At 37.4% G+C, this 17,403-nt stretch overlaps 1 protein-coding gene across 1 annotated transcript in view; it reads left to right on the top strand.

Moving 5' to 3' along the window:
* The window catches only part of BTBD9 (BTB domain containing 9), a 141,138-nt gene extending 125,133 nt beyond the window's left edge, over nucleotides 1-16,005 (top strand). Inside the window, exons 11-12 of the mRNA XM_035320217.1 lie at nucleotides 10,817-10,895; nucleotides 15,503-16,005. Coding sequence (XP_035176108.1) covers nucleotides 10,817-10,895; nucleotides 15,503-15,697 — 274 coding nt within the window. The 3' untranslated portion in view covers nucleotides 15,698-16,005. The remainder of the gene's footprint in view (nucleotides 1-10,816; nucleotides 10,896-15,502) is intronic.
* Nucleotides 16,006-17,403: the final 1,398 nt, after the last annotated feature.

Below are 17,403 nucleotides of genomic sequence, written 5' to 3'. Positions count from 1 at the left end.
TTTTGTAGGTAGGGAATGCTCCTTGATACTAAAGCTCTGAGACCCGGTCTATATATTCATACTCCTGAGATGTAATCACAAAACTTTGTCCTCTCCTTTTTGTACTTTTTCTTCTTGACTTAATCTATCATTTCTGCCAGGCTAAAAAGTAAATCAAATGATACAAGCACTGTTTTTAATAGTGAAATATGAAACCTTTATGCTTTTAGAAAGCCTAAGGGCACAGAAAAAAAAAAATCTGAAATGAAGAGAATTAAATAGAAAGAAATATTTGCTTATGTTGAAGAATGTAAGATTTTGAGATGCTAAGATGGAGATCTGAGCAACCCCTTTCTGAAGCAACGTATCTGGTCTGCAAACATTCTGTATAGCATAGAAGTACAAGAAGTGAATGCATTCCTCGAGAGTTACAGCATGAATACGTGGATATATTTTGCCTGATTGTACTGTGGTCACTTTTTAATATTAAAGAATATCAGTAAGATGGTGAGTTACACGTTGCATATTTTTTCACTGTATAACACTATTTAGTAGATGTAGACTAAGCGTGAAGATGATAGGAAATGATCACTATGTTATTTACCAGAATTAAATTATCAGTAAACATTAATTTTGTCTTCTAAAATGGAAGTAAAAGCTGTAGTCAGAATCTAGGCTGTTACTCTGTGTTGAAACAAGCACTACAGTTTTTGGTGGTCAGTCTCAATTTAAATATGCCACCTGTTGGACTCTCTGCTGTTTGCCATAGAAAAGCTATTTTATAGGGTAAGAAAACTTGCTCTTAGTAGGTTTATTCCTCTTTTTGCTTTTACACTGTGGTTGAGCTTTACCTCAGTGTGTTGTGCCCCTCTCAGATATTTTAAATTCCTGCTCTCCCGTTTTTGTGGCTGCTTGTTCACATGGGCTCTGAAAATTGACTGAAATACTTCCCCTCTGAAAAGCATTTGGGCCGCACTTTAACCTGTGACGTAAAGCCTCTTGACCTATGACAATTCAGGAAAACCTGTTGTCTTAACAGCTCTTCTTCTCCAGCTATTGCCAACTCTGCTCAATGTAAATATATATATATATGTATATTATTCTTACTAGGAGAAGAATACTACTCGTCTCTTGCATCTTGTTAAGGAAAGTGGTTTTTTTATTTGTTGGTTTGTTTGTTTGTTTGTTTTCCCCTCCAGTCAGCACAAATTCACAGCTTTTGTGTCAGAACTCAACAACGCTAACTACCACTTCTGTCTTAGAGAAGGGTCCTGTGGCAGTACGTCGGATTGCACTCAGTGAGTCAGAGCACACACATAACCTGCAGGCATGCACATGCCCACACACATGTACACTCTCAGCACCTTTATAAATAAATAACGCTACAAAATTCATCCAGATAATAGATCTCCTGTGAAACTGGCCCATTTATCTGCTTGAGATTGGAAAGGGATGCCTAATAGTTGCATTGTTGTTTTGCATTTCTATTTGTTTACTTTGAAGTTGATTGTTGCATAGGGCCATCTGATAACCCAATGAATAGGAAATGCCCAAATGTTCATGAACTAGATGCCAAGTTACCATTCTGTCTGATGTTTCCTTTTCTTGCAGGCAAAATCATTAAATATAGCAACTGCTGACATCTCCTTGTATAGTCAGGCCAGTCAGATGTTTTTAAAACGATGCTTATTAATCTTACCCAACTTCTTCTACTTTGTATATGTAGTCTTAAGGTACGGAGTTTGGAATGAAATACTAAATCTTGTTTTATCAGAATCGCAAGGGAGGGCAGCTACATTGTTTCTGTTCTATAACATGATAACAGAAACAGAAGTTGTACTTGCTATTTTTGTCTTAATTCACTTTAGTCTCATGTCTAAAATTACTGCAGTCCTGGATGCAGGTTACAGTTTTTTTCTAGGCAACCCACGCGAGTTTGAGTCTGAAGTCAGCAGGCTTTGTTTTCTGACCTTGAGGTTAATAGATAATTCAGAGCTACAGTTTTCCTCCCTTCCATTAGCAAACCTCGGTACGTTTGTATTGCTGTTATGAGGAGGCACATGCTGATTTACTTTTTTCACTGTTTCATTCTTCTTAGAGGCTGCAGCTCAATTTACTGCATTCCTTGGATGTTTGACATGTCAATTAGATGTTATCGACAGTAATAGAAGGGCGGTTGCTGTAAATGTGAAGTTTTTACGAGTGGTCCATGAAATCGTGCCCAAGGGAATGTAAGAAAGAAGAGCGATAAATAGCATCACACCATTTGCTACAAAGGAACTGATTAATAGGGAGCGTGATTCTGCCTCATATCTCTCAAAATATTTATGTATTTGCTGTTAATCAACTATTCCATTTGTACGAGAAGTTATATAATAAAAATAGCTTACAAACTGTCATAGGATTACAGGGGCAAGAAGCCCTCAAAGTTACAAACAGCCCCCTCATTGTATTACTGGATATGTTAATGTGTTGGATGGCTCTTCATCTTTGCTATCTAAATGAACATCAGTAGCAATAAATATCGATAATGAGGAAACACAACAAAGCCAATTCAACCTCTAGGATTGTGCATGTGTGTCTTCTGCTTGCATGCTCTATGGTTTACACAAAAGTATGCAAATAAGAATTCCTAGGTCAAGATACTCAAGTCCACAGCCTCCGTCCGCAGCCACTGCCATCTACCAAGGGTGGAGGTGTACATACCATGCACACAGTTCCTGACACAGCATAAAAATTTAGCTCATGGTGTTCTGCCAGATGGTTGGCAGCAAATGGCTAATCCTTTTTTGGGGGGTAGGTTTGTAAAATATAAAGTATATTTCTTGAAGTACAGAAAAACAACCTATTAAAATCTGTAGAATATTCGAGCAACCTAAATTGTATGAATACACACCTTATGCAATACAGAAATGCTACTTGATGCCTATATTGGCATGTGGATATATTTGAAAAACAGTTGCTACACTTAGCTTTACTGTTGCTCAATTTGACTATATTTTAATGTGTTTTAATGTAGTATTGTTTCTAAAACAGCAAAAATGTAGCCCTGAAGCTGTGAAAGCAGAGATTCTGTAAAGAGTCTTTTATATAAGAAGGCTTTTAAAGAAGTCAGAAATTAAGTATAGACTTCAGCAAATCTATTTTATGTCAGAATTTTTAATGTCTGCTTTATCAAGCCCACATTTGTTTTCAACAATAAATCTCCACATTTAGTTTCTAGAACAAATCCTGTAAAATAACAGGTTTATAGCAGTCTATTGAAGTGTTCTTACAGCTGTGATATATATGCCTATATACAGATATTTTGTTTGGATTTGCCATAGTAGTGGAGGGACCAATCATAACTGCAGAAGTAACTACAAGAAGCTTTGTTCAGATTGTTTCTAAATTGTGTGTGTTTAATAGGGGAACCATATTTAAAATAAAAACTTCTGGGGGAGTTTTCCCAAAGGGAGTGGGTGGCATTATGTACTTTCTTGTCAGTATATAGCATAGTTATGTAAAAAATAATGTAACAGATTATTTATTTTTTTATTTTTATTTTATTACCTCTGCTATTTGTATTGCAAGTCCTTTATGTATGTTTGTTTGTTTTTTTCCTTAGTAGACTGGATAAAGTATGTTATAGTTCATTGAACAGATACCAAATATAAATAGAATCAAAAAGCATTATTAGGTGGCTGTGTTTCTAAGAGAGCTGCGGAAAGCAAGCTGTTACTTCAAGCTTCCACCTTCCTTGCATCCTTAGAAATGCCGGGTTTTTCAAGCCTGCCATTCGTGAGTGTGCTGTCATGATGACAGCAGGATAGATGGAAAGTCAGCTTTAGGTCTCAGGTTTTAGATGAGGAAGAGAAGGGGTAGAACTGTGCTTAATTTGTCTTAAAAACTAAAGTGTAGATGACCTCTGAGTCCACTTAGGCTTTTTCATACATCCTCATTTCCCTTCGGTGGCTTGGGAAGCAGGATGAAAAAGGGGTGGCTGTGCCAGATACCAGCTATGACTGACTTCTGTGCTTTATGGCCTTGACCCTCTGAATTAATATTTTAAATTACAGCTTTAACGGAGAGGTAGTTTTATTTCACTTTGTTTTTTTAGTACTGTTATAATGGAAAGCATGTTTTTTATAGGCAATTTATGAGGTAGCTGTAGATCTTTGGGGTATTTTATAAAGAAAAAGGTCTGTATAACAATAACAGTTACAGGCAATTTTAGTGCGTGCTTCTGTCTTTATTTTGTAGGTACTCCATAGTAGAGGTTAATATAATAGTTGTTAATAAATCAGGAGGTGTAATATTTATCATGCAGAACATACTACCATACTTCTCGAATCTCAGTTGGCTTGCTTCTGTGTGCGCAAAGTGTTTTATTTGGCAGCTTCACCTACTAGTTACTTGCTTGCTGTCTTGTTTTCATCAGTAGTCATCAGACTGATGCATGGAACGACAACACAATTGCTCTTTCCTTTAGCTTTCATCTGCTTTTACAAATGTCCCCTTGGTCATCACAACGAATGCTGTATTTCATTAATAAAAAATTATAGTCGTAAATGGAAAAGTCCACATCCAAATAACTAGGAAGTGCTCCTTCACCTATAGAATAAGGCATATGTGGACAAACATTAGAAAGCAAGGTGGAGGCTACTTCCTGGTAATTGGAATTTTTCAAGGTGTGTGGTTAATTTCCACATTTGCTTCCTAACTGTTTCGCTTCTCTTCTTGGAGTAAGGAACAGAAAATGGAGCTTGTGTGTCACTTTGGAAAATGCAAAGCTGCAGCATGCATACATGAACCTCACATGTCTAGCCTAAAACAAGCCATGATAAGAATATGATATGGTTATTACATCTTCGTGAATGTTGGTTACATATAGCAGCTTTCTCTTTGGTCTTATGTCTTTGGCCTGAGCTTGGTTTCAGCTATAATCAGAGCTGCTCTGGTGATCCCACAGTGTGGCAGTATTTCTGTAGTGCCAGTGGCTCGTTAGAAAACCTCAATAAGAGATAAGCTTTCAATTCGTTCTTAATTTGTTCCTTCTCGAAGAGGAGGAAATAAAGGTAAAGGGGATGGGTCACTCTTTATATCTTTATATCCCATTGTGTATAATAAATCTTTAGAAAGATTGCACGTTTTCATAGAGATAACTAGGCAAGAATTTAAAACGCTGAGAAAAGCCATTAAATTCTCTAAGAGGTGAATTGCTATTTGAGAGCTATAGATAGCTTAAGCAATAGCAAGCTATTGTTATAATTTACTTGGAATTTTTTTTTTTTTTTTTGCATTCTTCTTGCAGTAGGCTAATAAAGAAATAGACAGGAAGAAACATGAAAGTGAAGGGGTTTCTAATGATTTTTTTTTTTTTTCTTCCTGTGATTAATATGGTGAATAGGTTGTGGGATGCACAGGGCCATTGAGTTTTCAGTGACAGCTGTTGCTGTTGAAGAGATGAAAGCATTTGGCCCAAGAGTCTGTTTATATGTTTGAGCGGAGAAAGCGATTTTCGTTGCAAGGAGCTCCAAGTGAGACGGGCAAAGTCAGAGAATAAGAGAGCAAAAGATAATTATCTAAATTATGTTCAGGCTATTATAGAAGACGAATATAGTTAAAATGTAATTAAATATGACAGGCTCACAGGATGCAAGCATGTCTTTGGAATGCTAATCATCAATTACTGCATCTCCTTAGGGGAGTCATGCAGAACAAGAGTTAGAAGTCGGATGGCTGAGGTGAGATGCAGAGTGTTAAATAAAACACCATAGGGCCGTAACAAGGCTAATTTATTGTGGAAAATGGAACTGTGTTATCAGGAGACCTTTGCTGACCAAACAACTTGTAGTGCTGTGTTTCAGCTTGAGGACCCTAGTATAAATATGAGTAGGCTGATAGTCCCTTGTCTTCTCTTAAAGATGACTACAAAGTGATGGCTACAACTGTTGACGATTGAGCAGGAAATCCCAAATGAATCAACCACTAAGAAGGATGTGAAAGCAGAAAATAATAATAAAATAAAAAGATCTACACTTCCTGAATATTTAAATATGCTAAACCCTGAAAAACCTGATCTGGTGGGTGGTATTCCTGCCCGTGGCAGGGGGCTTGAAACTAGATGATCTTTAAGGTTCCTTCCAACCCTAGCCATCAGCACCAGAGATATGTGTAGAATTTGGAGAAAAAATAATGTAAAGACCATCAAAAGGAATTATGAGGGTAGAAGTTCTTGTTAGGAAAGAATAAAATAAGCAAATATGCATGGCTTGACTACACATTTGCAAAACGTTTTGCAAAATAAAAGTTCAGCAGAGAAACTGCAATTATTTTAAGAGTACCAGAAGAGGAGAAGAGGTAACTTGTAGCAAAAGAAGAAAATTTAAAAGAAACTTAAGGCTTGCCTCAGATGTCTTTCATTTAATTGAGGAACACCACTGAACAATTGTTATGGTTTGATACATCAACAGTAGTCCTAGTGAATTTATTTTATCAGCAAACAATACAAAGAAATACAAAGAAAGCAGATATGCCATGATAATTTGTTGTCAGTAATCTCTCTTCCCATATGGTATAGTTACACCGCATAAATTATCTTTCTGCTGCATAATTATATTTGTACGAGAGAAGTATTTTTTATAAATATATATATATATATCGAGCTTCTCAAATGTACTGTTACAGTTGAAATTGTTGCAGATTTTTAGTGATGGAAGTTTGTCTTCCTTATTTCAAAAGTGACTTTTTCCAAATCCATTTGGCTTGTTTTCTGTTTTGCTTTTTCCTTTTTGCTAAGGAAATAAATTAAGAGACCTGATGTTCTCATTATCCCATCAAGTACTAATTCTCTAGTGGCAATATTCTTGAATTTTAATAACTCTTCTACAAGCTGTGTATAATTTTGACTTTTTTTCCAATGGGAAGGGAATAAAATGGACACATACAAAAATACTAAATATTCTTAGGACCAAATTTACTGAAAACCCTCTCTCTCTTTGAAGTCACCTTTTTTTTTTTTTTTTTTTTTTTTTTTACTATTTTATAACAAGTTTTGATATTATTAAAAGAATACTTACAATCCAATCTGAATCAGTGTAGCTGAAAGAAAGAACTTGCAGTGGGAAGTGGAAGAAGTTGTGAGTTTCCTGCAGTTGCCAACTGAGATGAGTGTTGTCAGAGGATCTTCAGAGGCTTTTTTCTCAACCTCCTTTACTATCCATCGTCTTCTTCTGTACTACTGAATGGATGTGTTGTCTTCAGTGTCACTTCATATGACAGACAATGTCATTTACTGCCATCCTGGGAAAATCTGCACTGAACTCTAACAGTGCTTTTTGACCAGCACTCAGTATTACTATAAAAAATACATTCCCATTTATATTCTATTTTGTGGTCCCTAATTAACCTTTTTTTCTTGTCACAGAACACAAGCTCTGTCTTAGAGGCTAGGAAGGCATAGGCTGTTCTCAGAAACTTCCTTGGGGTTTTAAACCCTTTTTGTATAGAATAGCTTTAGAATATTTTACAAACCACTGAATTCGGCTAGCAAATGTGACGCCCATCTACAAGAAGGGCTGGAGGACTGACCCGGGAAACTACAGGCCTGTCAGTTTGACCTCAGTGCCAGGGAAGCTCACGGAGCAGATTATCTCGAGAGTCATCACGCAGCACTTGCAGGGAAAGCAGGCGATCAGGCCCAGTCAGCATGGGTTTATGAAGGGCAGGTCCTGCTTGACGAACCTGATCTCCTTCTATGACAAAGTGACGCACTGGGTGGATGAGGGAAAGGCTGTGGACGTGGTCTACCTTGACTTCAGCAAGGCTTTTGACACCGTTTCCCACAGCATTCTCCTCAAGAAACTAGCTGCTCTTGGCTTGGACTGGCGCACGCTTCGTTGGGTTAGAAACTGGCTGGATAGCTGGGCCCAAAGCGTCGTGGTAAATGGAGTCAAATCCAGTTGGAGGCCGGTCACTAGTGGCGTCCCCCAGGGCTCGGTGCTGGGGCCGGTCCTCTTCAATATCTTCATTGATGATCTGGATGAGGGCATTGAGTGCACCCTCAGTAAGTTTGCAGATGACACCAAGTTAGGTGCGTGTGTCAATCTGCTCGAGGGTAGGAAGGCTCTGCAGGAGGATCTGGAGAGGCTGGACCGATGGGCCGAGGTCAACTGCATGAAGTTCAACAAGGCCAAGTGCCGGGTCCTGCACCTGGGGCGCAATAACCCCAAGCAGAGCTACAGGCTGGGAGATGTGTGGTTGGAGAGCTGCCAGGCGGAGAAGGACCTGGGAGTGATGGTTGATAGTCGGCTGAATATGAGCCAGCAGTGTGCTCAGGTGGCCAAGAAGGCCAACAGCATCCTGGCCTGTATAAGAAACAGTGTGGCCAGCAGGGCTGGGGAGGTGATCGTCCCCCTGTACTCGGCTCTGGTGAGGCCGCACCTCGAGTACTGTGTTCAGTTTTGGGCCCCTCGCTACAAGAAGGACATGGAGGTGCTCGAGCGAGTCCAGAGAAGGGCTACGAAGCTGGTGAGGGGCCTGGAGAACAAGTCCTACGAGGAGCGGCTGAGGGAGCTGGGCTTGTTCAGCCTGGAGAAAAGGAGGCTCAGGGGTGACCTTATCGCTCTCTACAGGTACCTCAAGGGAGGCTGTAGCGAGGTGGGGGTTGGTCTGTTCTCCCACGTGCCTGGTGACAGGACGAGGGGGAATGGGCTTAAGTTGCGCCAGGGGAGTTTTAGGTTGGATGTTAGGAAGAACTTCTTTACCGAAAGGGTTGTTAGACACTGGAAGGGGCTGCCCAGGGAAGTGGTGGAGTCCCCATCCCTGGAGGTCTTTAAAAGACGTTTAGATGTAGAGCTTAGGGATATGGTTTAGTGGGGACTGTTAGTGTTAGGTCAGAGGTTGGACTTGATGATCTTGAGGTCTCTTCCAACCTAGAAAATTCTGTGATTCTGTGATTCTGTGAATTAGGAGGTCTGATTTTTACATCATTACTTTTCTCACAAAGTTCACATGTGATTGTAAAAGCATATGCACTGTGTAAAATGTGGCAATCCTCTGTTGTGAGAAATAGTGTCACCATTGTCTGATTGCCACAGCCACTCATCTTGGGACTCTTTCAAGGTTAAAAGCTAAGGGACCAAATAGTCTGCATTTGGTCATGAAGATTAACTGAGTGGCTATACTAGAGAAATATGAGAAGGAAACTTGAGAAGAATTGTTCTGCTGTTTAGGGAAAAAAAAATGCTTAAATCATTGCATCCTTTCAGATCTTGAGACAGTCAAGAGTAGTCCATTCTCACTTTATATTTAATTTAAAGCTTGAAGAAACAGCCTGAGCTTTAAAATAAGGAGAACATAGCCACATAAGGGATATAAATAAACTGTGAAGTGTAGATAGGTAACAGCTGTACCTCTGAGGCCTGATTCAGACCTTATGTTTCTATTACGATGAGTAACTGTAATCACATCCATTATTTCATGCAGTAATACCAGTAAACTACGTGAAATTAGGTCTTAATCAGGCTCATAATCTTCTTTAAGCAAATATAACCTGACAGGATTGAAAACGTAATAGTCAACTAAATTAGACCCAGAAATGCTATGTTTGTGTCAGAGATGATGATAGCTTTCTGCTAGCTTAAAATTCTAGTACGTGACAGTAAAGCTGTTAATACTGCAAGGCTTTGGTGCGCTCTACTGATGGGGAATGGTGTTTCGTTCCAGTTTTGCTTTGGTCCCTTATTCCTTCTGTGAGTATTTCTGAAGGTATTTGGGACACATTCAGGAAAATTTCATCCAATGTTTTTTCTCTTCAGTGAGTTAATCTAGTTATACTTAATACATTCTATCACTGAAGCCTTCCATGGTAGAGTCTAGTTTTGCTGAACAGTTAAATTCTCTATCTAGCTTTACTGTTCTATGAAGAAAAAATACTACTACATTCCAATATGTTTAGGCACTACTCTAGTGCAATGGAAGACTGACATCAAACTGAAGCCTCTAGGTCCCATTTTTATTTTTTCTTTTCTCTGTTCCACTGTTAGTATCTTTTATGAGCACAAAGGTGTGGTGGGAAGTGGTGTCCATTGCCTGCTGTTCAGGAAGCTCCTTACGATGTGTTGTACCTCACCCAAATCAGAAGAGTACAAATGAAGGCAGATTATAGTGTTCCCAGAGTAGGTCTTACACTCCAAAAGTGACACTCTAGCTCTCGGAGGGGTAGTCTGCTCTCCCCACTGCCTCCATGTCTGGATGGGGGAAATCCTCACAACCTGAGCTGAGCAGAATGCTTCATGTCACACTTAATGTCCTGGAAGGACTTGGTCTGTACAAGGGAAGCTTGGATCCTCTGCCTCCACTACTCCAGTTACAGAATGGGATGGAGGAGTTTTGTTTGTTTGTTTTTCCTGGAGCTGTAATTTCCTTTAACCGAGCTCAGATGATTGATGATTTCTTGTGAGTAGTTAACAGATAGATGTATTTACATTTATTTAGCTGATCTTTTGTTTATCTAACACAGCCAATAGCACTGTCAAGGATTTTAGACTCTGCATTCAAGTTGCCTTTTTTTTTTTTTCCTGCTGACATTTGCTTAACTTTCAGCAATACTATGTGTATTATTCCTGCATACAAATTATAATAGTGTAAGGTATGTATAAATGCACATAAGCAGAGTCAAGGCACTTAAACATGAACAAGTAGCACTGGAAATTGAGGTGGTGAAAAGTGTTTCTCTGTCCTATTAAGTGATTATGTACTGTCACTTGAATGGATCCCCTGTATATTTTACTTCAAGCTATTTTACTTCATGTCTAATATTTGTGTGTCTTTCTGGATATATTTTTTTTTGTAGATCCTGGCAAACAATCACTTTTGATAAACAGCCTGCATCTTTTATCAGAATAGTTGGAACTCACAACACAGCTAATGAGGTAAGGAACTTCTAACACAGCCTGTATTCTTCATGAATATATAACGATATAGTTTTTCATATCTTGCAATGAAATTAATGATGCTCACTAAAATGTATGTGCTTCCCCCTCACCCCCCACCCCTCCCACCCCCCGAGGCAATCTAGTGAAATTAGAATGAATGCTTTCTGTATTTAAATATTAGTGAACTGTTATCATCTTCCTAGATTCTACAGATTTGAAGGGTTGTTTCTTGCGTGCAGAATACATTTGCTTGATTTTTTTTACACACAAAGCACAGCAAAGTGTTTCTGGTTTTGACCTGTGCACAGTGCCATCAAACATTCTTGTCGAGTTTAATTAGTATTTAAATTATTCCTTATTTTGATGAATGATGAAGATACCATTTTAGTGCACTAGAGAAAGGCATATAGTCTCTGACTACTTGGTTTTATGACTTATATTTTTAATGAAGAAAACATAGAAAAATCTCATTCTTCATAAGAAAAGCTTATTTGCATATGATTCTCTTATAACTGATTTTCAGACCCACTAAATCAGTTAACTAACAGTGACCAAAGAGATTTTTTCCATTAATTTTATACAGAGAAAACATTTTACAATAACCCGGTGCAATATCATCCTCTTTCTGCTTACTTTTGCTTCCTTCTTTTATTATTGTTGTGTATTGCCTTAGAGGAAGTCCATATTTTACAGTTGACTTCAGTGAAGCAATTTACAACATGTAGATTTAAGAATATATGCAAGTCTTTGAGAGATCATGACCTTACATGACAAAACAATAGAGGCACCAAGAGCTGCTTCTATGTTTTATGCATGCATGTCTACAGCCTGCATGCGTAGTTCACCCCAGAACATTGTACTTTCACCCTTTGCAATGAACTGTAGACAGTGGTATTAAAGGTTGCCAGCTCCAGCAGTATTAGGAGTTGCTGATTAGGATGGGACCAGATGACCTCCAAAGGTCCTATCTAGCCTTAACCATTCTTCAATTTCTGATGATATTTAGCATAAGGGAAGGCTAGTTCTTAGACATGGGCAGAATTGTCAAATAGGATTATGTCCAATTTTAGAGCACCTATTGACAACATATGAGGTGTCAACATCAGTTTTCAGTAGACAATTAGAAAGAAGCTGACCAGTATACTGAACCAAAAATAACATTTTTCTTTCTAAGCACCATCTCCTATAGTGTGTGGTTCAATCTTCATCAGTGAGTTCTCAGAAATATGTAATCAGAAACTGCCTTCAGGGTTGTTGTGGGTGCATGAAGAAGCCTTTTCCATTACTGATCAGCATAGACAGTCCTATTTGCTCTCATGCCAATCTCTGTAGTTTCTCATCTCTTTATTAAAAAAAGAATATGAGGAACATTGTATAAACTTAGCAAATCGGCCTATAAGAAACATTACCTCCAACTTGTAATTCTTAAAGGTAGCTTTAAGCCCTGAAGGGTAACAGGTTTATGGGCTTTTAAACATGATTCTAATTACAAATTAGTTCCCGTTACAAGGAATTTAATATCCTGTGTAGTTATTTGTATGGAGCGCTGCATAACTATAGCGAAATCAGTATATGCAAATTGAGTTTATGGCTATTCATGGAAAGGCTAAGTGGAACTATAAACCCATGTTACCATTCTAAGTCTTATCTTCTTTTGTCTTTAAAAATTGTACCCCATTCTAATTTATTTTATTTTTCAAAGAGTTTATTCCTCCCAAAGCTTGGAGGCAGAAGATTATTAGCATATATATATTGCTATATTCTTTTTATATACCCTGTTTGTTCTACGAGCACACAACTGCAGCATACGTTTTAACTTTGAAGCACAGTCTGATTTTTGGAGTTACAAAAACAAACAAAAATGTAAAGTTTCTCCATTTTGTGAATGTTTTCATCCTTTAAACTTGTATTTTCCTCCACCATATTTTCCATGTGTTGAAAGACATAATTTACAGAGATTTTCTTGACCTGTTTTTTTTTTTTTTTGGTTGGTTGGTTGGTTGGTTTTTGTATGCTAGAATGTGATAAAAATGTAACCTGTTTTTCTTGAGCTTACAGACATCCTACTTTTATAAATAAAAGGATTATTTTTCCTTAGTCCTTATCATCATTTAGTTGTCAGACAGGTCACCTGATACTTTTAACTGACTCTATCAGTTTTGTCTTGTTATTCCTCTTCAGTAGTACGGACCTGGAAAGAGCATCTAGTTGCAAACGTGAAAGCTTTATCTTACAAATTATTGCACCAGTGTGTGTGTGTACTTGGCCTTCCCGCTTTGTATGTCAAACCTTCCCTAAAACATCCATGAGAAGTATAACATAACGTTTGTTGGACAACAATGCTGAACTGTGATCTCAGCCTTTTTAGAGTAAAAAACACAGGATTTTTTGTTTTAGTAATACTGGTCTTAAATACATAATTTCAATATTAGATGAAGTAGATGGGCTCAGTTGTACTTCTCTATCTTCTGCTTCTTTCATAAGCTGTATTCTCTATATGTTAAAGTGGCAGAGTAACTGAAAATGATGCTGTAAATTCACAGGCCTGTTAATTTGCCAGATGCTGAGATGACCATCAAGAATTTAGTATGAAAGAAATGGTAAAAATTAAAGCTATAATTTAAGAATCAGGTACGTCAGATTTTATAGGCTAGTGTCTGCTAAATCTCAGTGGTAAGCGTAGTATATTTTAAAAAGCATGCATCATTATGCAAAGCAAAATTTTATATGAAAAACCTTATTGGTGTAAGATACAATAGAGTTATGGAATCTTCTGACTTCTGGATCTCCATCCCATTCATTAGACTGTACTTCCTTTCAATAAATGCAATGCATTAAAGAAATGCAGTGATGAGATATTGTTCTCTTCTGTAAATCCTGATGCTGATAAGTGTGGCTGGAAAAATGACAATAGCTGTTACTTTAAGAAGCATAGGCGTGTGATGTGTATAAAAGGGACTTTTCAAGAAGTGTAGCTGAACACAGAAATTGGCTTTGCAAGAACTGTAACAGATGGAGAGAATTCATGCCACTGTAGAAATCAGTTTGGCTTCAGAAAAAGCTTACCAAAAGAAATGCAGAGAAAAAGCCATTTTGTGCACGTGTGTATGTGTGTGGGTATGGGTGCAGATATATTTGTAATCTACTCATATATATATGAAGACATAGCAGTACATCTTTTTGTTCGCATGTATGTATATGGGGAAATACAAACATGCATCGTTATGTATCTCTATAAAAAAACTACAAGAACTTGTACACTGAGAGGCACAAGAAAATATAATGGGGATACAAAAAACACAGTGAATGAGAATATATTTTATTCATTCCGTTCATGCTGTCAGGATTTGAATTAAAAGCTAGCTACCTCCTCAGAAAAGACCCAGGGGCTACTTTAGACATGTCATTGTAGATATCTGCTCTATACACACTTGTGCAAGGATGGTCAAAAAGCATAATAGGATTTTCAGCTGTATTAAAGAAAGGTTAGAAAAAACAATAGTCTGTAGTCTTCTATGAATATGTAGTATACCTGTGTTTTGTTTATGGTATTTGATTTTGTCCACTTTAACTTGAAAGGGCCTGGGAAAGGTTAGTTAGGATTATAAGAGATTACCTTTGTTTGTGAGAAGAGCTCTAAAGATATGAACTACTTACCAGATGAATGATAGAAAATATCATTCAAAAGTTACCTGATTAACTTAAGACTATAATTTTTAAGTTCAGTTTTTAATGTTCATCAAAGTTTAGCTATAAAACTACAATAAATGACAAAACAGAAAATTGTAAAAGCAGTGTAAGAAAATAGCTATATTACTTTGTGGCAAAGCTGTGCAATTCATAGCAGTGAGAAATGATCTGAAAGTAAGTTTTGCAACAGTTTAAGTGTTCCTCCTTTTTCTCTTCCCAAGCACGTCAAGATCAATTATAAATAAAAGTAAAGTAAAAAATAAATTGAAAACATACTTAAACGATGACTTCCTTACTCAAGAAACAATTACCTGTACAGCAGTCCATGTTGCTTTGAAATATCAGAAACTGTTTCAAAGGGCATATTTCGTGTGATACAGCGACAGCTTCCTTGGACACTCTGAATACATTTCCACATCCTTTGGGATATCTCTGTAGAACTATTGTTGCTATTATAGAAGAAGGCAATCTTGAAGTAGAATCATATTGGTAATGATTTAAATTTCATTTCTCATGTGTATGAACATTCAGTCTTTGGAGGATGTAATTAGATCACAAGATACGTTTAAAACAATTAATATAATTGTTGTTGTCTTCCAATAGCATGTAGCAGATATTTATGCTACTTGGCAAAGGAAAAATCATATTCAAATATCTCTATCCACCTTAGAACCATCTTTCTGAATTTTGGTGCCATAAGTAAAGGTTTGTATAATTTGAAGGCCTTCTCTTGCTCCACTCTTATTATGTCACTGCAATATTGATGACACATGGAAAGATGTTTTTGACCTCATGCTGAAACATTCTATTTTGATTAAGTACTGATTTGGCCTGCATACTTCCATATAGATTTCATCTTATTTTGATCATGCTTCTGACAGCATTTAATTACCTTCATCTTTTGTTCTCTCCAGGTTTTTCACTGTGTGCATTTTGAGTGCCCAGCACAAAACGGTACCCACAAGGACGAGGGTTGTAAGGAAGTGGCAACAACAGAGGTGGGGACTGGTGGTCAACAGCTTGTTTCTCGCCCTGTTCGAGCTGCAAGCACTAGTTCTCTGCATTCCCCTCCTGGATCCACCTCGCGTTCACATGCTCACCAACCATAAAGGAGGTTGAAAAGAAGCTTTTGCAACCGTGTTGACATTATATAAAATCATTGGGAACTTTCTTGTGCTGGTACCTTTTCTTTCTTTTTCTCTGTGAACAAAGGGGACCATGTCTGAAAGCTGGAAATGCTGAAATGGCAAAGGCTTTTCCCAAGGACATGAAGAGTCTGCATCACTCTCCTCAATTTGATCAAATCAGGCTGGTCTTCAAGGGGGGAGAAAATAGGTCTTCAATCTTCATCAAGTACCCCACTAACACCTACCTCTCTAATCTAACCAAGGCAAGGAGAACAGAAGGAAAAAAAAAAGGCAGAGCTACAACAAAAATCTAAAATGACTTGAGTAGAATGGAAGGCGTATGAAATAAATATTTATTCCCTGAAGGCTTCCATTAGCAAAGAAAATGTTTAAGAAACACATCAGTACAGAATATATGTTATTTTTAAAAGTTATTCTTCACTCGTATTTCTTTTTATCTTGTAATCTCTTTTTTAAATTGTTTTAACTCTGTATTCCACTTTCTCTTATTTTTGGCTGTAGCAAATGCTGTGCAGTAGATTAAGGAAGTATCAAATATGTTTACCTGCTGAGATGCAAATTCCCTCTTTCATCAGTGGGATGACAAGAAAAGCCTTCATGATATCAACAAACTAATTAATGGATGCTATGTTAATCTTGACCTTAGTTAACTTTTCAAAGTACAGAATTGTCATTTCTTATACTCAAAAAGAGAATCTTGAGAAAAGCTTATTTTTCACTCACGAAGATGATTACTTAAATTTTACTTATGTTTCTAAGTAAACTTGCAACAGATCGCCTTTTTTTTTCTTTTTTTTTTTTTTTTTTTTTCCTTAGAAAAATGGAACTGCATCTTAGTCACTGGCAAGCAGTTGCTCTGAATACAGAAAGAAGAATTTGAAGAAATTTCTTTGTACCCAAGAAAAAAATGCTTTATACTCTGGAGATAAAAATTTAAAGGCCTTGCATAAACTTTTCTCATGATCTTCAAAAAATACGACGCTTTTACACTGTATTGTAAAGGATCTGGCTATTTACATCATGGAATCGATTATCCATCTATGTCTGTCTGGATTAAATTGCATACTACTTTGCTTGTTCCGAGTGTTTCCACGCTGATGAGAACACAGCCTCTCACTCTCCAGATCCACATGACTTTTAGGAAGAGCTCTGTGTTGGTCTTTCAGTATGTGATGAAGTGTTTATGTATTATGATAGTGATGTAATTGGCAAAATTGTTTAGGAGGTTGTTGCTCCTCACAAAGCATATTATGTTGGAAATGTCAGCTAACCAGTTTTATGAACTTGGAGTCTCCTCTGGTGACAGATAACCTTGTCAGAGGAAAAGAAAGCTAGTGCAGGATAAATATGGGTTTCCTTTGCGTAACCATACTGAAAAAATGAGTTATATCAACATAGCAAATAGTATGCTAATCTGTCACAGTACTTAATTTTTAAGAATTTCCTGACTAGTTGTGCTTAAAACGGAAAGAAATAGAACAAATAATAGCAAGGAATCGGTATAAACCTCAAAGGAGAAATGCTTCTGCTTTCTTGTTTCCAATAAAACTGACTGGGCTTCATCAACAATATTACACTATTTTTCATTGCCAAATTACTTCTGGGTTCAGACATTTGCATGCAGTCCCCTCCTTTGCCACTGCCTGTTTCTGACTTGTGATGTCTGT

Source organism: Oxyura jamaicensis, chromosome 3 (assembly GCF_011077185.1).
Source record: "Oxyura jamaicensis isolate SHBP4307 breed ruddy duck chromosome 3, BPBGC_Ojam_1.0, whole genome shotgun sequence".
In the NCBI taxonomy this organism is placed as follows: Eukaryota; Metazoa; Chordata; class Aves; order Anseriformes; family Anatidae; genus Oxyura; species Oxyura jamaicensis.
This window is presented reverse-complemented; position numbering and strand designations above follow the sequence as displayed.